This window comes from Carlito syrichta, unplaced genomic scaffold (assembly GCF_000164805.1).
Source record: "Carlito syrichta isolate Samal-C Ts95f unplaced genomic scaffold, Tarsius_syrichta-2.0.1 Scaffold304734, whole genome shotgun sequence".
NCBI classification, from domain to species: domain Eukaryota; kingdom Metazoa; phylum Chordata; class Mammalia; order Primates; family Tarsiidae; genus Carlito; species Carlito syrichta.
The window spans coordinates 896,348-922,726 of NW_007248830.1; the positions used below are offsets into that span (position 1 = coordinate 896,348).

A 26,379-nucleotide genomic window follows, 5' to 3' on the forward strand; every position below is an offset into this window, starting at 1 on the left:
CATTTTTATTTTTTACTGGATTCTGTCAATTACACCCTGCAGGGCTTGCAAGAATAAAGGCCCATGGTCATTGTGTGGGATGACATGAATGGGCCAAGTGAAATGGATTAGAAACAAGAGCAAACTAGGAAGGATAAGTCCCTCCAAAAGAGGGCTGCCACTCCAGCTCCAGCCAGTCATTTCCATGGGGGGAGCATAGACCTAGGGTTACCATCTCTTCTAAATTTTCAAATAAATCTGAACGTGTATACAAAATATCCCATTCTTTTAAGGGTTAAAAATTTTAAGCTATGATGAAGTCTCCCTAAAAATGTACTTGTAGACCAAATCAGGCTGATCTATCAGCCACTGTTTTTAAACCTCTGAATCCCTGAATTATTGTATGTGCTGTTTTAAAGCTATCGCTCTTCCTAGATTTGGCTCCGTAAGAAGATATGCCAAGTGTTTGTGATTTGTTGTTGAATCTCTAGGGCCTAACATAATTCTTGGCAAATAATAGGGGCCCAGTATGGTAGAATAAGGACCTAGTTGCCTTGATCTTCAATTGCTACCAACAAGAAATGCTTAAGTTTTTTTTCTTTTTTTTTGAGTTGGAGTCTCACTCTGTCGCCCAGACTGGAGTGCAGTGGCCGCTCCCGGCCACCGCAACCTCGACCTACTGGGCTCTGGCGATCCTTCCGCCTCAGCCAAGTATTTTTAATTAATATTATTAAGTGAATTTTGTTAACATAGGTGTACATTTATGCATACATGCAGGAAGATACTAATATTTTCAGAATTTTTACTCAACATTAGGCAAATGTTTCAGTGGTTTTATAATTTATAGCAGGTCTTTTTTATTTTGTAAAATAAAACCATACAAGCCCAAAGCATCGTTTTCATCAGAGGACTTTGAATATTAATATTTTTGAATTGCATGAATTTCTACATATGAATTTTAGAATTTCATTGGGGAAAAAAGTCAATGAATGAGGCTTTAAAAACTTACAGTTCTAGCCGGGCTCGGTGGCTCAGCCTGTAATCCCGCGCCTTTGGGAGGCTGAGGTGAGTAGATTGCCTGAGCCCGCGGGTTCGAGATCCCCCTGGGCAGCAAGACCTCATCTCTACAATAAATCAAAAAATCAGCCGGGCGTGGTAGTGCATACCTGTAATTCCAGGCTACTCGGAAGGCTGAGGCGGAAGGATCGCCGGAGCCCAGCAGGTCGAGGCTGCGGTGGCCGGGAGTGGCCACTGCACTCCAGTCTGGGTGACAGAGTGAGACTCCAACTCAAACAAACAAACAAACAAACAAAACAAACTTACAGTTCATCAGGTGAAACAATTTTGGGTTTACTTACAAGTTAAAAAAATACTTGATCAATAAATAATCAGAACATACCAGATAAAGTTATTTTATATGCAAATTTTCAACATTTTTTGCATTATGACATTTTAAGATGTCTTATCGAAAAACTACTGTTGTTTCCCTTAAATTTGAGCAATAAATTATGTTGTAACAGAGCAACACGTGACACAGATCCAAGATACTTGGCATGTTCACAATTTGGTGCTTTTTTGACTACATGGTGTTTGGCAGGTCATTTAAATTCTCTGCATCTCATTTTCTGTTTTGGTAAGATAAAGATCATATACAAATCTGTAAGGTTTCTTCCAGCCCTAAAATTTTATGGTAATCAAAGAGATGCCACATTTTTAAAAAGTGATTTTTGATTTTTTTCCAGTCATTCCTCACATTTTAATTGAGTACCTGTTATGTGCCAGATGCTATTTTAGACACTAAGGCATACAATAATAAACACAACCTCTGCCCTCTTGAAGCTTACATTCGAGTAGCAGAGAGACATTAAAAAGGAACATAAGAAATAGGGGAATTACATAATATGATAACGATGACAGATGCTGTGAAAAAAATTTAGAGCAAAGTAAGAGGGTTCCGGAGTAATGTTATAGGGCAGAGATTGCAGTTTAGTGGAGTACTCAACGTAGGCTTCATTTAGAAGTTGATGCTTGGGCAAAGATACAGGAGGTGAGAAATTGAACCATGTGGCTATCTGGAGAAAGATATATTGGGCATAGACAACAGCTAGTGCAAGAGCCTTGGAGGGTACATGTGCCTACCATATTCAGAAAACAGCAAGGAAGCCGATGTGATTTGAAAAAAAAAAATGTAGAAGATGAAGTTAGAAAGGTAACTTAGCGGAAGGATTATATAGGTCCTATGTAAAGACTTTGGCTTTTCCGTTGCCAGCTCCAACCTTCCCTGGCTCTGGATTCCTACCACCAACTCCCTTTTGTCTCTTTCTAGAAACTAAGCACCCCTGAATAAACTAATTTTAACCTCTAAAAAAAAAAAGACTTTGGTCTTTACTCTGAGAAAAATGAGGGGCAGCTGGGGGTGGGAATTGAACAAATAATTAATTTGATTTTGCTTAGATATTAACACCTGGGTTATTGTGTTGCGATTAAACTGTGTACAGAAAGATCAAAACCAGGTATCGGCAGTTAGAAAGATAATGCAGTTGTCTAGGCAAGACATGATGCGGGCTTGAACTGAGAAGGTGGTAGTAGAGGTGATGAAAAGTAGTGAGATTCTGTGCCTATTTCGAGGGTAAGTCATTTGGAACATGACATAAGTTTGACATGGAGATATCACACTTACAGTTAGGTATTAGAATCTGGGGTTCAGGAGACAGGCTAAAGATATCAGTTTGGAAATCGTTATCATACAGATGGTACTTAAGGCCAGGTGGCTGATTAATAACAAGAGATTGAGTTTACACAGAAAAGGGAAATAACTTGCAGATTATATCTGAGGATATTGTAATATTGATATGTCAGAAAGAAGTGGAGGAACCAGTATCAAAGTTGGTTAAGAATGGCCGTACTGGCTGGGCTCGGTGGCTCAGCCTGTCATCCTAGCACTTTGGGAGGCTGAGGCGAGTGGATTACCTGAGCCTGCCGGTTTCGAGACCAGTCCGGGCAACTTGGCGAGACCTCATCTGTATAATAAAATAAAAAATACCCTGGCGTGGTTGCACGTGTCTGTAGTTCTGGCTACTTGAAAGGCTGAGGCAGAAGGATCACTGGAGCCCAGAAGAGGTCGACACTGGGGTGGCAGTGAGCGTGCATGCCACTGCACTCCAGCCTGGGCAAAGGAATGAAACTCCAACTCAGGAAAAAAGAATGGCCAGTGAGGTAGGAGAAATACCAAGAGAATATGATATCCTGAAAGCCAGAGTTAGAAAATAGGTCGTGTAAAGTAGGTTGAAAGAGAAAGACCAGGAACTGGAGATAGCATAGTTAGACAACTCTTTTGAGGAGTTTCACTATGAAAGGAAACAGAGAAATAGCATAGAAACTATATAGAGAATTAGAGTCAAGACAAGGATTTTTTTGTAAGATGGAGACATAATATGTTTGCTTGCTAATGTGAACGATCCAGTAATAAAAGAAAATATTGATAATAGGGGAGGATTGCAGGAGTGACACTATTAAGTAGACCTGAGGTGATAAGATCTGGTGTACCAATACAGAGCTAGTCTGAGGTAGAGAACAAACAGTTCATCATCAGAAATGGAAGAGAAGTAAGAGCATAAAGAATAAATGCTGGTAGGTAGGCAGATGCAGGGTAGGACATCATGTAGAAATTGTTTGTTAACTGTTTTAACATAGGTAGTAGGATTGATAGGTTGTTTAATGTATGCTTAAAAACCGTTTTCAAAATATTGCCTGTTTTTTGTTGTTGTTGTTGAGTCAGAGTCTTACTCTGTCACCCAGGTTGGAGTGCAGTGGCACACTCATGGCCATTGAGGCCTCCATCTGCTGGACTCAGACGATCCTTCCACCTCAGCCTTCTGAGTAACTAGAACTATAGGTGTGCATCACCACGTCCACCTAATTTTTAATTTTTTTTTTATTTTTGGGTAGAGACGAGTTCTCATCAAGTTGCCCAGGCTGGTCTTGACCCCCTGAGCTCAGGCAATCCTCTTGCCTCAGCCTCCCAAAGTGCTGTGATTATAGGTGTGTGCCACTGCACTCAGCGTGTTGCCTGTGCTAACCATTTACTTCTCACAACACTCATAGAAGTAACTCTATACAGTTTATAAATGAAAAAGTAGAGAGGTGAAGTGACCTGTGTACCTTCACCCTCATTTAGTGGCAGAGCCTGGATTTCAATGCTGGTGGTCTGACTGGAGTCTTTTCCTCTTCACTGTCACGATCCACTACCACTGTTCTCTCTAGGAAAAAAGTTTCTCTAATTGTATGCTTTACAAATCAGTTTTGCTTTCACCTTTCAAACAAAATGTTAATTTGTATCGGGCACACATTTGTGATATTTTCAATAATTTCATGTAGACATCTCATAAAGCTCTACTGTGGAATTGTCGGCAGGAATTAAGAATTCATTATTACACTCAAAAAATTACTTAACTTTCTTAGAAATATTGCGATGCTCACACCCACAGAGAAATTGGGATAATCATAGGAAAAGGAAGATGACAGATCCCATCTGGGGACTTTGGAACCTATGATTATTCATGTGATTGGCCTGAGAAATGTAGTTTTTACATTGTTTGCTTACATGCCTGCCTACCCAGCATTTATAAGTTAAATCTGTGTACATGAGGCTCTCTTGTATTAGTTGATTTTTTTTTTAAGTTGGAGTTTCACTTTGTCACCCAGGTTGGAGTACAGTGGCACAATCACGGCTCACTGCAGCCTCAAACTCTTGGGTTCAAGCAATCCTTTGCCTTAGCCTCCCAAATAGCTGGAACTACAGGCACACATCACCACACCTGGCTAACTTTTTTTTGTGGAGACAAGGTCTTGCTATGTTGCCCAGGCTGGTCTCGAACTCCTGGACTCAAACAATCCCCCACCATGGCCTAAATTGCTGGGATTTTGGCACCAGCTACCCTCACCCGGCCAGAATTTTTTTCTTTTCTTTCTTTTTTTTTTTTTTTTGAGTCAGTGTCTCACTCTGTCACCCAGGCTGGAGTACAATGGCATGCTCACAGCCACTGCAGCCTTGACCTGCTGGGCTCAGGTGATTCTTCCACTTCAGCCTTCCAAGTAGCTGGAACTACAGGTGTGTGCCACCATGCCCAGCTAATTTTTTGATTTACTGTAGAGATGAGGTCTCGCCATGTTACCCAGGTTAGGTAACCCTTGGACTCAGGCAATCCTCTCACCTCTACCTCCCAAAGTGCTGGGATTACGGTGTGAGCCACCACGCCCCACTAGAAATTTTTAAAAACTTGGTATAACATGCAATCTGTGCATATAACGAAATTACACCTGTATGCCAGAAAGTTGTACACAAAACAGATAAGTGAACAAACTGGTGCTCTATATTTCACAGCCTTGCATATTGCTAGAAAGCAATTTACATTCACTTTATGTACTCCAGGGTAGAAACATCTCATCCCTTCTTCTTCTAGATACCTATACTCTGATCAGGCTTCAGTCAACTGAGTTTCTATCATATCTCTTCTCAGCCTTAGATGCTGGACAATATTTAAATGACAAGAGCTCTCTGATGCAGACATATTGGCAACTTCAGTTTGCTCAATGACCTATGACCTATGCAGCTTATTCTTAAATACTCAGCCTGTTTGAGGACCAGAGTGCTGCGGTTACAGTTTATTTAAAGCCAAAAGGCAAAAGAAACCCAATGGATGTGAGCGTGTGACTCCTCCAGTCCACATACAGCCCAAATTTAAAACTTTTGTGCTACAACAAACACAGGGCTTGTTTGATTAATGGATTTGGGTCCTGGAAACTGTCTTAGCAGAATTTACTTAAGGCTTTCAACTTTGTGCTATGAAATGAGAAGTTTAACCAGGATATCAGTTGATGCATTTCCATTGCTATTTTTCTAAGAGCAAGACTGGAAAGTTTTATGACACTGTGTTCTTGAGCTGGCAGGGTTTAAACAAACAGGGTCTCTTGACGTGAGTAAAGGTTGCCTTTGTTCTTCTCATAGCCATTTGTCTCGGGTTGAGCAGTACACTTATTTCTCATACATCTGGAAGGTGCCAAGATAAGTCATTTATCTTGGATCATAGTTCAGTGGACACTACAAGGATTACATTTTAAGAAACATGGTCGTCCTTTGTGGGTATACTCTTAGGGCCTTTGAGGTTGCTCTGTGTTGGAGGCAAAGGATGGTACAGGATTCGTGTGCTACCTCCCTCCCAGGGTGACCATGAACCTGGCTTCCCTTACCCTGTCTGGTCCCCATAGTTTCTAAATTTGGTCTACTTATTATCTTTTGGCCCTATACTCCACACCATCCTATTTTACTCCCTACCCTTACCTTCTTCCATTCTCTGTCCCTACTATGGTGACTGCCCACACCTAGATTTCCATTACTTTTATCCTATGGCTTCAGGTTCAACATTTACTTCCATTTCATACCTGTCTTGTCTGAATCATTGAGTCATCCCAGCCACTTCCCTTCTTTCTACCTATTATTACTCTCCCCTGTCAGCCTATGGCATCTATTTATGGGATTGGCCTTACCAAATCAAACACCCCTGCTAGACTCTGTCTAGTCCTACAAAGCTTCTCTCTGTGAGTGTTTACCACCTGTAGGCCACACAGCCTTTCCTGAACTCTCTCCTTCTGTGAATTTCTTCAAGTATTCAGCAAATGCCACAGTCATGAGTGAATACTGTCTCCTCCCCAGAGATGAAGTCTCTCGCCTCTCAACTTTTACTCTTATAAACTTGTTTTGTGACTGTTCCAATGCTTAAGAACATAGCATATACCACCTTCTGCAGTAGGTATTCCTTTATACCTCTTACCTCCTCTCTTCTATTTGAAGCTCCTTGAGGGAAGTGATCATGAGTTAACAAATGTTAGTGTCACCACAGGACCACACACAGAAGACGTTCTTCTTGTCTGCCAAATGAATTCATTTCTCATGATTTCAGTCAGTGAAACCAAAAGGGGGTAGTGATATAAGAAATTCAGGTCAGCATTTATTAAAATAAGATAAGCACAAATTGATTTTTCCAGTTCCTCCACCAGAGATACACGGTGGATCATAAGGTCAAGGAAACGGTTAGGGAGGCCTGGAGGAAGACATTCTGAGTGACCAGAGAATCAGCCAAGACTCCACAGTACTTTTCTTTCCCTAATTACTTACTCAGCTCCTGTCTGGATTTAGCCTAGTTTCCATACCTCATATTCCTGGGCAGAAGTCTAGGATCTATGACCAAAGTTGGCTACATGTATTATACCCGTACAAAGAAATTTATTTACAAAGTATCTGCAGAGGAAGGTGCATTATTAATCTTCCCCTCCATGTTATGATGTTCACACTGGAAAATTGTACCTGGAAGACGGACTTCTCTCTGTGGTGCACATAGATAGCCATGTTTGGGTTGATATGGGGCATAGGATCTTCAGAGACAAGAGCGGGATATTGATATATTGATATCCCTCACCCCCCGGGCCTCAATCATGAATCCATTGCCATTTCTGTGCTACCTGAGGTTTGGGCATAGAATAAAACTCCTGTTGGCTGTGGCTTTGGTCTGTGTTCACCTCACGACCTTGGGGATTTTACCGTCCCCACTTAAAACCAATTCTAATTGCTGGGTTTCACAGTACTTCATCTTGTCACCTTAGGTGAATCCTAAGATCCGGCTCATTTCTTCTCTTATTTCTTTGCATAAAGTTTAATGGGTGTGTGCAATCCTTTAGCTTTTCTTTTTTTCTGTGTGTGAAAGGTTGTGATAACAAAAAGAACAATGGCTACACTCTTTTGTGAATTTAATTATTTTAAATAAGCAAAGAAGACCAAGCACCTGAGAAGAAAATGGCTGAGGAATTGGAAAGAAAGCATTATGCTCTGCTACAGTTGGTTGATATTTGGCTCTTTTATTTTTCTCCCGAGTAACATAAGAGCCATTGAGCTCAGAGGACGTGAACATCCTGTACAGGAAATAGATGGTGTGTGGAGGAGGTGAGGGGGGCACCCAGCAGTCGTTCTCTGAATCCTTCAGTGAGCCGCACTTGGATATGTCAGAGAAGCAAGTAGAGGGCTGGAACACAGAGGCTCTGCTTGGATGGCGTCCAACACACTCCACAAAGCTCAGGAAAAGCTCAGCTAAGCCACATGCATTTTATGTTTTCCTGAGGAAAGACTCTGCTTGTTGGTCTCAGGGTTAAGGAGTCTCAGCAAGTTTTTATAGAGTCACTAAAACATTCTCTGCGTTTTTCCTCTGTCACAGAAAGAAGCCCAGGGGATATAATCTCACTTTGGTGCCTGCGAGGACAGTTAGCTGGGGGGAGAGGTGTCAGGGCAGTGACTAAAATATTGTGGGGTTCCCTTAGCTCCTCAGACTCATCGGGTATGTCACAAATGTGTGTGTGTGTGTGTGTGTGTGTGTGTGTGTGTGTGTGTGTGTGTGTGTCATATAAAATCTTAGTTGAAACTTGAAGAAACTAAACTCAGAAGAGTGGATTGTGCATTTCAGGATTTCCTACTCCGACTAGACAAAGAAGAATCCACACTTCCTCCATCCTTACCAGAAAATAACTTTATCAGGAGGACTAAATTAAACACCGTGTAAAGTGTGAATAGAGAGACACGGCCATGAGGAACAAGTACCAACAGGCTCAAACCTCTGAAGAGCAGAAGCTGTTTTATAATTTTTTCCAAAAAGGTTTTTTGAAAGAAAAACCGAAAGCATTTGCTGCTTCTTTGTGAAAGCGACTTGGAATGTTCATGGGAGCAAAAAAAAAAGTCCATTTTTAAACTGACTTCAGTCTTGCCTTGGTCTGTTGTAGCCCACTGTGTTTATTTCAGAAACTGAGATTTACACCGACTGCATATTAAAAGAGAAGAAAACCTGTAGTCATTGCAATTTGCATTTGCTGGTGCAATTCTCTTTATCTGCTGAATTTAAATTAATTGTTTCTTTCCTGAAAAAATGTATTTTTTAGCTTTCTCACTTATGCTTCCTCATAGAAGTCTTACTGCTATCTTTAAGAATTTTACCTTGTTCACAAATTTGTGATTTTCTCACTCATAATTAATGATTTATTATATTGTCATTTTCCTGATATTTTAGCCACAAAAAATATATATGTAATTACACTCAGTGGAGATAACGGAGTACTGTTAGTATCAGAAGCATCTAATAATGTTATTAGGTTTAGAGGTTGGTGTTTTCCTTTTTTTGTTTTTTTCAAGTTCCTACTTCTATATTTGTAGGACTGAAAATCAGACTCTTTATGTTTTTGCTTTTGGTTATCTAATTGTAATCTATGAATAAGTTAATAATCAACTGGTTAAATAAGTGTGAGTATAGATTTAGAAGTAAATAAAGAAACTACTCTTATGCTGATGAGATAATCTGCGAAGTTTCCTTTTTTAAAAATTTTCAAGGAAAATTAACATTTAATTTGAGTTGCCAATTAATATATTTTGAGGAAAAAATGTAGATACACAAGTTATTTTCTAACTAGAAAGAGCATATTACATGATCTTGTTATTGACGTAGGATAGTCTGATGCAAGGTGCTTAAACAATAAATACATGCTCTTTGGGAAATATGCAACTGTGGGAAAAAGTAAAAATCAGTTCCTTGAATGGAACAAATGAGAAAATAGTTCTACTTCAGCCTGATAATGCAGCGCCACCTACTGCACACAAATTTTGTGTTTGGGAATTCTCTCGTAGAAACTGATCTCCACAGAGCTAAATGCAAAACAAAATTGGTTTTCAGTCTGTTTCTCTGCTAAAATCAACATCTGGATCAATTTATTGAATTTTTTCTTGTGTTGTGTATTAGTCTATTCATTCATACTGAGACCAACAGTTAAATAGGAAAACGAGATAGAGAATGGGAGCTAAAAATGGGAAATAAAATTTAAAAAATAGGAATATAGAATGTTCATTCTTGGTACCCATCAATGTCTTTTTTTTTTTTTTTTTTTTTGAGTAAGAAAGCAGGAGTTTATTAAGAAGACAGAAAAGCTCCTGCAGCAGGAAGGGACCCGAAAGAGGGTTGCCCCGATGTGTCTTTTCTTGTGAAAATAAGTTCGATGTGTCTCCATCTTGTCTTTTATGTATATCAATGATGTGAGACTCAAGAGTTAAGCAATGTCTACCTAAATGGAATCACTGTTTATATTTCATCCTAAGCTACCCATGCATGTGTCCTTTTTAAGTAATTACAGATTAATAGTTCATTGAATTCCTCTTTCTCTAATGTTCTTATTCTCATAATAACACTTAAGTCTACAATATTTTAAAAATAATAATTCCTAATGTATCTAATATTTCTTATGTTATAGCATCACATAGGCATTTTCATAGACTATTAATAAAATCGTATCTTTTTATGAAGTTGGGGTCATTAATTATCCTTTCAATCATTCTGGTTTATTTTATCTAGTCTAGTATACATTCTGGTTTATTTTATCTAGTCTAGTATATCACAACATAAAATAATAAGTGACAGTAGACATGGTACAATAGTGATTATGATTCTTTTCATTGTTCCCTGTTACTCTTTCAAGGTCTCAACTAATTATTTACTACTTACATTACTCATGATGATCTTATATTGTTATGCTGAGAAGATCATATCATTTCAGATCCTGCTTCATAATTAATTTTGCGACACACACTCACTCATATTAAATCACATTTGTCATCCTGCTAGTAATTTATTTATATATTAATGGAATGTTACAGAGTCCAGAATTTATGAGATTTGATGATTGACAAGGCATTGAGCTCCTGACAAGGTGTTGAGCTCCAAATAAACCAAAACAGAATACAAATTGTTTCCATATCATATCAAAGTCATATTATGTAATAGATAAATGTTAGAAATCTAGACGTACAAATGTTTTCAATTTTGCATCTTGATTTGAAGAAAAGTTGTTTGAATTCTCAATATTGTCAAAAACTTGACTTTCTCATACTTGTCATTACTTTTAAAACTTTGTAATATTTATTGTAACTTTTTCTCATTCAATTAAAACATACTGAGTGTCTACTGTATGCTAGGCATTGTGATAGATTCTGGGGATTCAGTGATTAAAAAAAAAAAAAAATACTTTGCCCTTTCTTGCACTGGAGAACAGTGTGTGAATAGCTATGGACACCAAAGAAAGTCAACTTAACCCGAACTTCAGGGAACAGGGAAGGAGAGTGAGGGGGAAATCGAGGAAGACTTTCTGGAGAAGAGCAATCCCTAATCGAGTATGCAGAGAAAATAAAGTGTTTGCCAGTAGGTTAAGTAGAGAAAGAGTGTTATAGGAGAGGAGATAAAATTTGTGAAGACACTGAGATGAGAAAGGACATATTTAGGGAAATACGGGTTGTTCACTTCACCTGGGACTCAAGACTGCAAAGTAAGTTCTGAAAGACGAGATGAGAAAAACAGGCAGAGGTTAGATAATGGAGAATATTTCACGAGTTTGGACTTTAATCTGACTGCTTTAGGTTTTTTTCCCCCCCTGATATTTTCTGTAAGGAAGTGAGAAATGAGTGATGGAATGGGATTCAAACTGATTAGAAAGCTCTTTCTAGCAACACTATTGAGAAAAGATTTCAAGAGATATGACTGCAGGAAGAGCGACTGGTTAGGGAACAAGTAGGAGGTTATTCAAGAGATTGGGCAGGGGGAGGACGAATGTTTGATGGACTGTTATGGTACTAGAACAATTCAATGAACAAGTTACTGAGAAAACCATAGAAGGAGAAGTCCAGTAAAACTTCTCTTTTCAGCATGAAGAGTTTGATGGCACAGATTAGAGATGAGCAGAGAAGAGGTCTACTGTAAATATTAGGGGGGACCCAAAAGACCTGGATTTGTTTATAAAAATGTGTGTATTTATTTTTACGTGTTTAAATGTCAGTCATCTTTCAAGTACTCTTCAATTGATGCAATACACCTATTGAGACACTTTTTTCACAGCTCAAAGCAGTTTTTCTTAAATATACTTTTAATGTTTTTGACAAAGTAAAAATTTAGCAACTCCTATAACCATTTAAAAATAAACTGAACGTATACAAATCAATCAGCGTAATGTACCACATTACCAGAATGAACAGTGAAAGCCCATGACCGTGTCAACAGATGCAGAAAAAGCATTTGACAAATTCCAACATGTTTTCATGATTAAAAAAAACCTCTCAACAAAATGGGTATAAAAGAAAATTTTATTGATATGATAAAGACCAGTTATGAAAAATTCACAGTTAATATCATAGTCAAGGGGGAAAAACTGAAAATTTTTCCTTCAAGATCCGGAACAAGACAAGGCTAACCACTCTCACCACCTCTAACCAAAATAGTACTGGAAGTAAGCAAGAACAGTCAGACAAAGAAAAGAAATAATATCAATATCATTTAAAATCGGGAAATCAGGAAGTGTAATGCCTTCAACTTTGTTTTTCTTTCTCAAGATGGTTTTGGCTATTCCGAGTCTTTTGTGGTTCCATATAAATTTTGGAATTTTTTTTTATTTCTGTGAAAAATACCATGGGAATTTTGATAGAGATTGCATTGAATCCATACATTGCTTTGGGTAGTAAGGACATCTTGACAATGCTAACTCTTCTACTTACAAACACAGGGTTTCTTTTCATTTATTTGTATCTTTTAAAATTTCTTTCATCAATGTTTTAAAGTTTTCAATGTACTGATATTTCACTTTCCTGGTTAAATGGTTCATATTTTTATTCTTGTTGTGCTATAATAAATGGAATTATTTTCTTGATTACTTTTTAGCTAGATCCCTGTTGGTATAAAGAAATGCAATCAATGTTTCTATGTCTATTTTTTATCCTATTATGTCACTGACTTTATTACTTCTACCAGGTTTTTTTGTGAAGTCTTTAGAATCTACTACTTATAGGATCATGTCATTGGCCAACAAAGATAATTTTACTCTTTCCTTCATAGCAGCTTTTGAACTTGTCAATTTTGATGACTTTTAGTGTTTCTGCCTTGTTTTTGTTTTATCTTTTCCACATTGGCAAAACATTTCCCTCTGAGAACTTTTTTCTTTGGGAGAACAACAACAAAAAAAAGGTGTTCAGGGAGAGATTGGGTGAATAGGTAAGAATAGGCAATGGGGGTCGTTCAGCTTTTGTTCAAAAACTGCTGAACTCTCAGTGCAGTGTGGGCAGGTTGTTCATGCAAATCACCCATCACGAAATGGGCAAATGCGTTGAGTCTCAAAAAAAAAATCACTGAAGCTGAATGCAACCTCCCACAACAGAGATAGCTGGTACACTGATGCTGATGGATTCTTAGAACACTCTCCTAGCAAGGGAAACCTGTTTTACAAGGGACCCACCCTCCAAAAGATAACTCTGGTTTTTGGTTTTTTTTGGATTTCCCAATAAATGCGTCCTCATGGAGCAATCCAAAGTGTGGCTGATTATAGACATCTTGGTGTTCAGGAAAGAGATTTGAGTAAGAGATCTTCAAGTCTAGTCTTTGCAAATCCTTAAGAGTATGTGTACCCTCACTGAAAAATTAAGCTGGTTCTGTATTCCAAGACCTTCCTTCATCTATCCCACTGTTCTTCTATCCCAGAGGACTGGTATGAACAGTTGTATCCCCTCATCCTCACCCTGAAGGACTGCATGGGAGAAGTGGTGAACAGAGCCAAGCAGTCCCTGACGTTTGTGCTCCTTCAGGAACTTGCCTACAGCTTGCCCCAGTGTCTGATGCTGACTCTGAGAAGAGACATCGTCTTCAGTCAAGCAGTAGGTGCCTGTTGTTGCTACGACAGTGCTGAATTGTTAACATTTTGTCCTTGAAGAGAATAGAGTTCTTCTTTGGGCAGTTTTATTTTTAAAAAGATCCTTTTCTTAGAGTTTGGTACCCCATTTTACTTATTCACAATACATATGGGCTAAATATAATATGGAAACTGTTTATGAGACCTTAAATAGTTATTTCTGAAAAGAGATGGTCAAGTCTCCAAAATGTAAATTCTGCTTCATAGGGCATGGGGTCAGTGAAGGCAATGGTCACCCATCTTTGTGTGCCCTAGGGTTTACAGATAGTGTAAAGGAAGGGACTGCTGCCTTACATGGCAGGTAACAAAGTGAGGGCTTGGCAAAGGGGAATCTGTTTGCAAACCCCTTTATTAGATAACTCTCCTACAAACCTTGGGACAAGGTCTCTCAGTTGTCTCTTATTTTGTTTATAAGTTTTTAGGGCAGTAAGCCTTGAACAGCAGGTTTGACAGGACCATCTCTTTCGCCTACACCCAACATAATTTATAAGCCAAGGTCAGTCTCCATCACAGTGGTTGTACTGGTGGTGTCTTTCTTCTTCCCATCTACATCCACCTTCAAGGTTGAGATTTTTAGACAAAGCACATGGAGGGAAAGAGATAGAAGAGCTCTATTTCTAAACATTCAAGGGAAAGGGAATATTTTAACCAAACTGTCTCTTTCTTCCATTATTTCATGGATGGTCCGGCAGCAAATGGAGCTTACAAGTGTTACACATTAGCCGGGCTCGGTGGCTCAGCCTGTAATCCCACGCCTTTGGGAGGCTGAGGTGAGTGGATGGCCTGAGCCCATGGATTCGAGACCCGCCTGGGCAACTTGGCGAGACCTCATCTCTACAGTAAATCAAAAAATTAGCTGGGCGTGGCAGCGCGCGCCTGTAGTTTCAGTTACTTGGAAGGCTGAGGCGGAAGGATCACCGGAGCCCAACAGGTCAAGGCTGCGGTGACCGGGAGCGGCCACTGCACTCCAGTCTGGGTGACAGAGTGAGACTCCAACTCAAGAAAAAAATACAAAAAAAAACAAGTGTCACACATTATGCTCTGCCTTATACATACATGTGTCTTCACTGTGTTCTTTTAGTGACCCTGTGAAATGAGTACTATTATCTCTATTCTACATGTGCAAAAAATAATAAGATTTGGAAGTGCTAAAGTGCTTATACTTTTACTGTTAGAAATGGTAGACTTTCTGGTAGAAATAGTACATGCTCTTTCTCCTTTTGTGATTCTTTTATATACAACAATGCTAGATCAAAGACTGTCAACTTGTTTTTATATGTACATATAAATAGTTGTAGTTTGGAAACACATACTTGAGAATTTAATCTGCCATGCCTCAAAAATCTTAAAATATTTTAAAATTAAACCGATATGCTTTCTGACTGCAGTACTTTTCTTCAATGATTTTTAATATTTTTTTTTTTTTTAGCTTGCTGGATTGGTTTGTGGTTTTATCATCAAATTACAGACAAGTTTGCATGACCCTGGTTTCCTACAGCAACTTCACACAGTGGGGTTGATAGTACAGTATGAAGGACTGCTAAGTACATATAGTGAGTATTGCATTAGTACAAATTAAAAGCCTGCTCTTATTCATAAGGATATTTAATACCTAAGTTTTCCTGGTAAACATAAAAATAAGAAGTACACCTTTGTTGCACCAAGTATTGTTTTAATCATGTAATTTGCTTTTCTGCATTCCTTCACCTTGTGACTTACTTTTGCCTCCTATTATGTTTTGAAAATGGAATTATAGATTATTTCAGAGTGGACTCCTGAGTGACCATCTGACTTTTTAAATACAAAAGACTCTTGGCCAACACAGTTTCAATGACTGGAATTTAAAGTTCTAATGATTAGAACTGCGCTACTTAATGCAGTAACCTCATGTATCACTTGAGCACTTGAAATTTATCTAGTCCAGAACGACATACACTAGAAATCAATATATACCAGAAATGTACACCAGATTTCAAAAACTAGTAAAAAAAAAGAGCTTTCTATTAATAATTTTATATTAATTTACAGTTGAAATGACATTTGGGATATATTGGGTTAAGTAAAATATATTATTAAAATTAATTTCATTTTTTTATTTTACTCTGCTAAAAAATATGACCACCAGGAAATTTAAAAAGTTATATATGTAGCTCACATTATATTTCTCTCAGAGGGTACTGATCTAGAATTGTAATTATCTCCTTTATCAGGCTTTATTCATCAGTCTATAGAAATACAAAGCTAGCATGAGTCTGGGTCAGTGATTATCCATTCAGCTATTTCTATTACTTATATAAATCAAATATCAGTCCTGCTGATGGAAAGAAATCTGCATGATACTTTGTTTCATAAAAGAGTTAAAACCTCTCTCCAACCTCTCAGCAAATCTGTACATTCTTCCTTCATTGAGTAGATTGACTTCTGAAGTCCATTGAAATGGTTCTTAGTTCACTGATGAAAACCTTCAGCCTCTGAGGAAAAGCATTTAGAATGGATTCATTGCATTCAGAAACTCATTCACTAAAATGCTAGAACAAATTCCAGCAGGGAGATAAAGTAGCTAGTGACATTTTCTTCGAATAGTATGTTTATAACTAAGCACCTTTTCCCTTGTTTAGGTGATGAAATTGGAATGCTAGAGGACATGGCTGTTGGCATTTCCGATTTAAAGAAAGTCGCATTTAAAATAATTGAAGCCAAATCCAATGATGTCTTGCCAGTTATAACAGGAAGACGGTAAGCAATGCCCGTTTCCTAAAGATCACGCTTTGTTAGACATGTTATGTTAACTCCCGTCAAAGGAGCACAGGAGAATTCAGGTTTTGGTTGGGAATTTTTCTTTCATTTTCTTTTCCTTTTGGTGAGAAATAAATGTGAATGCTATGACAGGGGAATATCTTGAAAAGCTCTTAGAAGTCTCATGAATGTTTTAAACTGTAGTGAGGTGAGTGTGATAATACACTCCCATGAAATATGAGAAATTCAGAATAATAGCCTGTATGAGAAGAACATTTTTCTCCTTATTACTATCTAGTCTAAAGCTCTGGATGTTTTTACTTTTGCGGGAATCGTTCAGTTAATAGCATCATAATTCTTGAAATGACTTTAAATTAAATTCAGTTAAAAGCAGCAACATTTTAGAAAAGATATATTTCTATGTCAGAGAAATATACCACAGTTTTTCTTAATTATTCTTGACAATTCATTCTCTGATGTGAGATTTCCGAGAAGGGTTTTAAATAAATAGCTTCGAAGGTCAGTATATGATGGACAAAATTTCAGAAATAATTAAGAAAAATGATGGTGTGTAGACTAGACCTCCAATAGACAAACTATATCCTATAGTAAATTGTCTCAATCAGAAGTCCTCCAAATTCAACCATTCTGGCGCTGGCACTTTTAAATGCTTCATGAAGGTATTAAAAATTTGAAACATTCTCAGGTCATGTTAAACACATATGTACAAAATGTACAAAAGGGAGAGCACTTTTCATGCTAGAAAGAGATGGAGAAGAGACTAAATATAAAAGTTCAAAGTAAATATGTTCTTCTGTCGATAGTAAACATACAGTAATTTAGATTTGTGGTAAAGATACCCAGATTCACATGGTTGAATGGAAGGTAGTGGCTGTTTCTCATATACAAAGAAAAACCATATCCTTATAAAACTAAATGTTTTATCTAGAATTGATACCTAATTTGCCATTCATTGGAAGAAAAAGGAATAAAATTGCTCATATACATACCTGACAAATAGTACAACTTTGTATTAATCTGAAGTTTATGGTCACAGGTAAGAAACTGATACTTTTGTCATACTTTATAAGGAGGCTTACCGGGTCATTTGGTGTAGGCAGAGTGAAAGATGCTTTTTCTGAGGAATTTCCGTGAGCTGTATCTAAATTCAAAAGTTATCATTCAGATGGAGATAGAATTCCTGGAATGATGAAGGCAGCAGCTTAGCAAGTCCTCTCTCCAAAAGCAATATCACAACTTGAAATAACAATCTAAAACAACTATTTTAAAACTGAGGGAATGAATCAAATACATACAACAAATTTAAAAGTACATATTCATGAAAAACTAGTGAACATTGGGAAATAACAGTGGGAGTCTTTGCTGGGGGCTGCTCCCATCAACCCTGGCTCTCTGAGCAAAGCTTTCTCCTAGGACAAGGTCAGCCATTAACATCAGCAGCTACACTTCCAGAGGGGGCTGACTTGACTAGGAATGGCAAGGAGGAAAAAACATGCTCTTGAAAGTTGTCAGAAATAGTGGTGATTTGGAAAACAATTTCACAATAACGTCAAAAAGAATAAATTAGAAGGAATTTAACAAAGTCTAAGAATTATACACGGGACATACAAAATATTGCAGAGAGAAATTAATAAGATCCAGTAAATGGAGAGACAGTCTGGGTTCATGCATTGGAAGATTCAGTATTGTTTAGATAGCACTTCTCTACAAATTGATCTATAGATTCAATCAATCAATATCTAAATCTCAGTAGTCTTTTTTTTTGGCAGAAATTGACAAACTTAATATGAAATTTATACATAAATGCAAAGGATCCAGAATATTAACAATAATGTTTTAAAAGAAGAACAAAGTGGGAAAACATATACTTTCTGATTTCAAAACTCACTATTAAAATTACAATAATCAAGACAATATAATTCTAGCATAAGTATGTACATATAGATAAATTAAACTGAATTTACAATCCATAAACAAACTATTATATTTAGAGTCAATTGATTTTCAACAAAGGTGCCAGGCAATTCATGGAGAATAGAGAGTCTTTTCAAAAATTCATGCTGGGACGATTGGTTATCTGTATGGAAAAGTGAAGAATTTTGACACATACAAAAATTAACTCACAATAGATCATAAGTCTAAATGTAAGATCTAAAACTATGAAACTTCTAGAAGAAAACTCAGGAGGAAGTTTATACAAGTTGGGTTCATTTAATAAGTTCTTAGAGATGACACACAAAAAAAGAAAAAAGTAGATAGGTAGGACTTCAGCAAATTGTAAATATTCACATACCAAAAGACACCATTAAGTAAATGAAAATACAAGCCACAGACTGGAAGAAAATATATGCAAATCATATGTCTGAAAAACAGCTTGTATTCAGAACATGTAAAGACATTTTGCAACTCAATAATAATGGCACCAAAAAAACCTAATTTACAGGCGGGCAAAAAGTTTGAATAGCAAATAAGACATATAAATAGATAAAAATGGTTTATAAACACAAGAAAACATACTCAACATATTTAGTCATTAGAAGAATAAATTTAAAACCACAGTTAGATACCAGTACACTCACATTAGAATCATCATAATAAAAAAAAGTCTGATGGTAGCAAGTGTTGGTGATGATGTGTGAAACCTGGAACTAACCCTTGTCCAATGCTGGTAAGAATGTCACTTGGTTCGAGACCCGCCTGGGCAGGCGAGACCTCATCTCTACAATAAATCAAAAAATTAACCGGGCATGGTAGCGCGCACCTGTAGTTCCAGCTACTCAGAAGGCTGAAGCAGAAGGATCGCGGGAGCCCAGCAGGTCGAGGCTGCGGTGGCCGGGAGCGGCCACTGCACTCCAGTCTGGGTGACAGTGAGACTCCAACTCAAAAAAAAAAAAAAGAAAGAAAGAAAACAGGCAGTTGCGGCTGGGCTCGGTGGCTCAACCTGTAATCCCAGCATTTTGGGAGGCCAAGATGAGTGGATTGCCTGAGCCCGCGACAGAGTGAGACTCTAACTAAAAATAAAAAATAAAAAACCCCCCAAAAACAGGCAGTCTTAAAAAGATAGATCTAAAATTACTTTATGACTCTTAGGTATATATTCAAGAAAAAATGACACAAATGTCCACACAAAAACTCATGCCTGAATATGCATAGCAGTTTTATTTATAATATCCAAAATTATGCAGTTTTCCAATTGGTCATAAATAAATAGTACATGCATAGACAAGATGTATTATAGCTGTACAATAGAAGGCTATTCAGTAACCGAAAGGGACAATCTACTCATGCATGTCACAATATGGATAACTTAATAAAACACTGTGCAAAATGAAAAAAGCCAGACAGAAGAGACTGCATATTGTATGAATTCATTCATAGGAAATATGCAGAAAAGTAGAGATAGAAAACAGATGAGTGACTTCCTAGGGCTGGTGGTGAGAGTGAGATTGACTGCAAACAAGGATGAGAGGTCATTTTAAGGTGATAGAAATGTTCTAGAACTGGATTATTGTCATGACGAGTAAATAATTCTGTACATTTGCTAAAACTCTGAAGTATATACTTAAAATGCATGAGTTTATGTCAACTATGCCTTAATAATGCTAATAAAATTATCACAAAATTACATAATGTGCTTCACCTTCAGAACAACTTTTAAACATCAACTGACTCATGGATGCTTCTCATATTCTTGAAAGACTTGAAACAAACATTAATTCTCTGTTAGCCGGACTGTTTTAAAGGGCACTGAAAGCAATTAAACAAAGAATAATACCGTGCTAGTTCATCTGAAGGTAGTGCTAGCATCCCTGCTTGCTGGATTCCTGGTATTTCCCAGATCTCTAGTTCATAACTATGAAGAAATAAGTCTCAGAGTCAGTGATCCACAATGTTTCTCAATAATGTCATACTAAGATAATCTGAAAGATTTTCACAAAGAGACTCACTATTTGTCCTGTGCTTCCCCTCCAATACATATATTACAATCCCACCATTCTGTATTATTCTGGAAACACATGACTTTTCCTAACTTCTGGGCAACACTTTCTATATTTCTATACTTAACTCATACTTCATCAGAAGATGTCAACTTTCAAAATATACTAGTAGCTAATCTTATGGATCATAGTTTATAAATCCTAACTTATATTTTCAACACTAAAAATAAGGGATAATTTAAAATGGAGATTTCCAGTGGAAAATGCTCTGTTATATATTAGTTCCAAAATGTCTAGGATCCCCCAAAGTTTCACTTTAATAATAAAACCATTAATTTCCATAAGCCCATCATCAGTAATAAAAATGATCAGGCCATGCCAAAAAAATGATAGAAATGATTTGGTTTATTAGGCTTTACTATACTGAAGTATCCATTGTTAAATTACTTTTCTGATTCTTAGGACTGATTGAGTTTTAAAAATAAGCAAAGAAAACAAAAATTGAGACTCTCTGTGCACATGGCCCTGGATATACAAAAAGGAACTAAACATTCCTTTCCTAAAGGAGCTCAGAGTAAGGAAGAGAAGCAAACGTATAAACACATCTTTACAATCTTTTTTATGCCAAGTAATTTAATGAGATGAGTGAATGATTCTTGAGTGAATGAGGGAAAATAAGTATTTAGCAGCCAAAAATCTAAATCAGTGCTACATGTCAACTCTTTTATTATTTCTTTCCAATGAATCTAAAATAACAAAAAATACATGAGTAATACCCCTCCCCTTTTCCTCTGCTTTCCTCAGAGAACATTATGTGGTAGAGATCAAGCTTCCAGCCAGAATGTTTGAGTCTCTACCTCTACAGATTAAAGAAGGACAGTTGCTTCATGTGTATCCAGTGCTTTTTAATGTTGGAATCAACGAACAGCAAACACTGGCTGAGAGGTAAGCTTTGGGTATAAGATTGGCACTTCAGTTTTCTTCTTTTTGTAAAAAATCCTTTTTTAGGCTATGTGGAGAAATTCCACATATTTCTGTATATAGAACTTAGATAGATTATTGGGTAACATTTACTTTTTTGTTTTTGTTTCTTTGAGTTGGAGTCTCACTCTGTCACCCAGCCTGGAGTGCAGTGGCAAGCTCATGGTCACCACAGCCTCACCTGCTGGGCTCAGATGATTCTTCTACCTCAGCCTTCCAAGTAGCTAGACCTGCAGGCACATGCCACCATGCCTGGCTAATTTTTGAATTTATCATAGATATGAGGGCTCACCAAATTGCCCAGGCTGGTCTCAAACCTGTGGGCTCAGGCAGTCCTCTCACCTCAGCCTTCCAAAGTGCTGGGATTTTAGGCATGAGCCACCGTGCTCGGCCACGTTTACCTTTTTAACAGTACCAAGGGCAAATATTCATATTTAAGGAATCCTGGCCCAAATCAAATTTAAATGTGGCGGAAACCCTGAGGAAAATATTGATGCCAAATTGCCAACGTATTCACATTGATTAACTTGCTTCATGTTTCTAAATACCTATGTGTATATCAAACTTTAGAATTTTTTTAGCATGTATATGTTAACATTGTAAACAGTTAATTGTGTCAAAAATTTTGGATCAAAAACATAGTCTTTTTTTCTCTTTTGTTGTATTTATTATGATAGTTGTTATTTGATAATGTTAACACCTTTTGTAATGACATGCTCAAACAACAAACGGTCGTATGTGCTCCTGTGAGTCACTGTCAAAAAACACTATACTTTATTTGAGCAGGTAGAAAACTTATTTTTTATATCTTATATGTTTCACATGTAGAGATTACAGAAAATGTAGGTAACACTTAAAGTACACAGAACATACTTTTAAAAGATTTTCAAAGCCAGACATAGTGGCTCACATCTGTAATCTTGGCACTTTGAGAGGTCAAGGCAGAAGTATCACTTAAGGCCAGCACTTTGGGAAAAGCCTAGGCAATATAGTGAGACCCCCATCTCTAAAAAAAATCAATAAATAAAAGCCAGGCATGGTAGCATGCACCTGCAGTACCAGCTACTCAGGAGGCTGACGTGAGAGAATCCCTTGAGCACAGGAGTTCGAGATTACAGTGAGCTATGATCACTCCTGCACTCACTCCTGGGTGACAGAGTGAGGCCCTGTCTTTAAAAAAATAGAGAAAGAATTATCGTCTTGCTATGTGACCTATATGGAGAAGGTGCCCCACAGGCAAAATTTTGGAGAGTTTGGTAGTCTTTGATATTTAAAATGATTTTTGTCTATAATTCACTCTTCAAACATCTCTTTCCTACATAGGTAACAGTTTTAAAGTACCTAAAATATTCCTTACCATGACTTGATAAGAACATTTTTTTTAAAAGAACATTTTAGGGCTATACTATCTTTTATTAAACTCAAAATACTACTAAAATTATAGTCCCTTAAATTTCAAGATCTATTCCTGCTATCTATTTTCAAACTGTTTCTTCTCCTCTCCCTCTGACACAAAAGATATTTTCTGGAAAAAAAAAACATATTTTCATAATTCTTATTTGCCAATTATGAACCAGTTGATAAAGTTTTCTATTATGTCTGGTTTCAAACCATGTGGAAGCTATTGATTTCTTTTTTTTGAGTTGGAGTCTCACTCTGTCACCCAGACTGGAGTGCAGTGGCCGCTCCTGGCCACAGCAGCCTCGACCTGCAGGGCTTTGGCGATCCTTCCACCTCTATAAGCTTATATCATTAATATAAAATGTTAGAATATTTGATGAATATTTTGATTGATGATAAAAGTATGGGACATGCTCCCTGCCTCTTTATGTTAAATCAGACTATAATTGTATTCACTGTATTACACAAATTCAATAACTAATAATTAAGCATTTTTAAAAATCAGTATCTAAGATCAGATTATATTCCAGTTATCTATATAGATTTGTCTCATAGCAAATTCCATGTTTGAGGTGAATGATATTCCTGAACATAAATTACACAACTTAGAGAAAAACAAAACAAAACAAAACAGCATTCTAAATTTTCTCTTTTTTGATACACTAGAGCACAGAGTGTTTTGGCTTTGAATTAATAAATTAAGGCCTGTAAGTGTGATCTTGAGAGAGATGTAAGATTCTTTCATTTACAACTTTCCAAAGACTAGGTAGCATTATATTTTTAAGGCTTCTAGATTGGACTATTTTGCATCATTCATGTCATTGTAACTGTTTTAGTTGTCAATCATTTTATTTGTAAATGTCCCTTCCTTCCCTCCAATCTCTCTTGCATATTAAACATGCATGTTTTTCGGATGTAGAAGCTATATAGGACACACAGAACTTGAAAATGAGGCAAAGATGGCAGAGTAGGGAAAATCTTGAGAGAAGCAGGAAGGCTGAATTAGAATAGCACTCTGACATCAACTGTTAATTTGAGCACATCACTTTTCCTCTTTTCTCTGAACCTCCTTTTTTCTGATACTAAGTAATGACCTTTCCCAGGCATTTATCTATGTGTTAGGCATGTTATGTCATCTAGGTGTAATCTTATATGACTTATTACCCCAAATCAAAACATATATATATGTTGTATATGCCTATGCTTCAGTAAGTAAATTCTAATTATATTAGTCTGCTTGGGCTGCTGTAAAAAAATAACATAGACCAAGTGGCTTAAAACAACAGAAATGTATTTCTCACATTCAGTAGGCCAGGAAGTCCAAGATCAAGGATCTAGCCAGTTTGGATTGTGGAGAGGGCTCTTCTCTTGGCTTACAGATGACTGACAGCATTCTCCCTGTGCTCATATAACCTTTTTTTGTGTATGTGGAGTGAGAGATGGAATCAGAACCCCACTTTCATAACCTCATTTAACTTTACCCACTTAGAGGCCTTATCTCTAAATCCTGTCACATTGTGAGTTAGGGCTTTCACATATAAATTTCGGAACAACACAAACATTTAGTCCATAGCACTAATATTACCCCATCAATATATTAATATTGATTATTAATATTAATATAATCAATATATTAATATTGATTATAGTGTCTGAAAAAGTTAGAAGAGTATATTTCAGATTCCAGGAAAACTCCTCAATATTTTCCTGGGTCTAGATCCCTGTCCCCCAAGTTTAGTTCAGCATAGATACTGAACACCGACTGTACCAGGCATTGTTCTGTCGAATTATGGGACTCGGGAAGAAGAAAGAGAGGGTAACAAGAAGTATGGGATATAATCTCTGTCTTGAAACAACACATAATCCAGTAAGGAAGATGAGTCAACAAACACTACAGTGTGACTCATGCGCTAATCAAAGATGTGGAAAGGACAGGACTGATACATAAAAGAAAATGATTCAAAGATGGGAGATGGGTCTATGGAGAAAGTCTCATGGAGGAGATGAGACAGACTTTAAAAGATAAATAGGAATTAATCACTCCAACAAGGAAGGTAAGATATTCCAGTCGCAGGGGGATAGCATGAGAAAAGTCCCAAAGCTTTCCAAGTATTCAGGGAAGAAGACTATCACTATGTCCCATAAGGGGTTCTGGAAGCCTTTGTGGAGAAGTTCCATGCTAAAATAAGGAAACTGAATTTGTTCTTGCAGGGGAGAAGAGAAACACTGAAGTTCAGTAAGCTGATACAATGAAATGAGCATTAGATTTAAAACATTTCATTTACTGTAAAATGCAATGTCTGGTACATAGTTAATTTTAATTAAATATTTGTTGAATAAATAAATGAACAATCTGACCATAGCATAAAGGGTAGATCAGAAGGAAAGGAGAGTAGAGACATATCTCAGAGTATTTGGGAAGTTTTAGGAGAGAATTAAATGCCTGATATGTAATGATGGAAGTAAAGAAGAAAGAAGGGATACCAGAGATTTTAAAAGATAAATAAATAGTCAATAAGATGAGGAAAAGAGAAAATCCCAAATGGTGCCTAAATTTTGAATCTGAGTTTGTGACAGAATATTGGGGACAGGCTTGGAAATGGTTAAAAAGAGGAGGAGGTTTCAGTTTTTAGTTATGTTGCATTTGAAGTAAGGTGTGAAAATTCATGCTGAAATTTTCAATTGACATCTAGAAATATAGATGGAGATCTATATTGGAAGCTACATAGCATCCTTCTATCGAGAGAAAAGTGGATTTTATTTGAACCTGGGAAATTCTTAGAGAATATAAGGTCAATGACACCCAGGTAGAAAGTTTTGTTTCGAAGAAGAAGTCAAGGAACATTGATACAGAATTGTTGATCTTCATGGTGTGGACAGAAAAAAACTGTCATCAGAAATGACCTACTCACTGAGAGGTGGTAGGGCTTTACGTGTGCCTACAACGGTGAACAGTGTGTGCAAGATTACATTCAGCCCAGTGTCCTGCCCTGGTCTTCTGGACTCTTCCCCAAGCTATCATGGGTGAAGCGGAAGATGGATAGAGAGAAAGAGAAAAGAGATTTCATTTTATTTTTTATATACATGCAGAGTTGAAGTCTTGCAGAGGAAGAGTGGAGTATGGTGGGGAAACCATCATCAACTGAGTATCAATTATGCGCGCACACAGGGGTTGACGTTTTATGTATGGTATTTTATCTAAGTTCACATTTGATGATTGTGAGTATATTTTGTTGTGTTGGAAGTGAGTGAGGGCCAATAGGGACTGGAATATATTTGAAATCACCGTTGTGCAATGTAGCTTAAAAAATGAGAGAGATTTCTTTCTTAGGAAACTGTTGCCATCTATTTATAAAGGAAAGGTGAAAAGTATTACTTTCTAGTGCTATTTTATACCCATTACTATTTCCTATTTTTAGGTTTGGAGATGTCTCTTTGCAAGAAAGTATTAATCAAGAAAATTTTGAACTTCTAAAAGAATATTATAAAATATTTATGGAAAAGATGCCTCCTGATT

General features: G+C 37.1%; 1 protein-coding gene across 1 annotated transcript in view; it reads left to right on the forward strand.

The window, feature by feature from the left end:
- INPP4B (inositol polyphosphate-4-phosphatase type II B) overlaps nucleotides 1-26,379 on the forward strand; it is a 433,157-nt gene that overhangs the window by 333,123 nt on the left and 73,655 nt on the right. Inside the window, exons 17-21 of the mRNA XM_008060793.1 lie at nucleotides 13,578-13,750; nucleotides 15,215-15,338; nucleotides 16,404-16,521; nucleotides 21,285-21,425; nucleotides 26,282-26,379. Of these exons, the coding sequence (XP_008058984.1) occupies nucleotides 13,578-13,750; nucleotides 15,215-15,338; nucleotides 16,404-16,521; nucleotides 21,285-21,425; nucleotides 26,282-26,379 (654 nt within the window). The remainder of the gene's footprint in view (nucleotides 1-13,577; nucleotides 13,751-15,214; nucleotides 15,339-16,403; nucleotides 16,522-21,284; nucleotides 21,426-26,281) is intronic.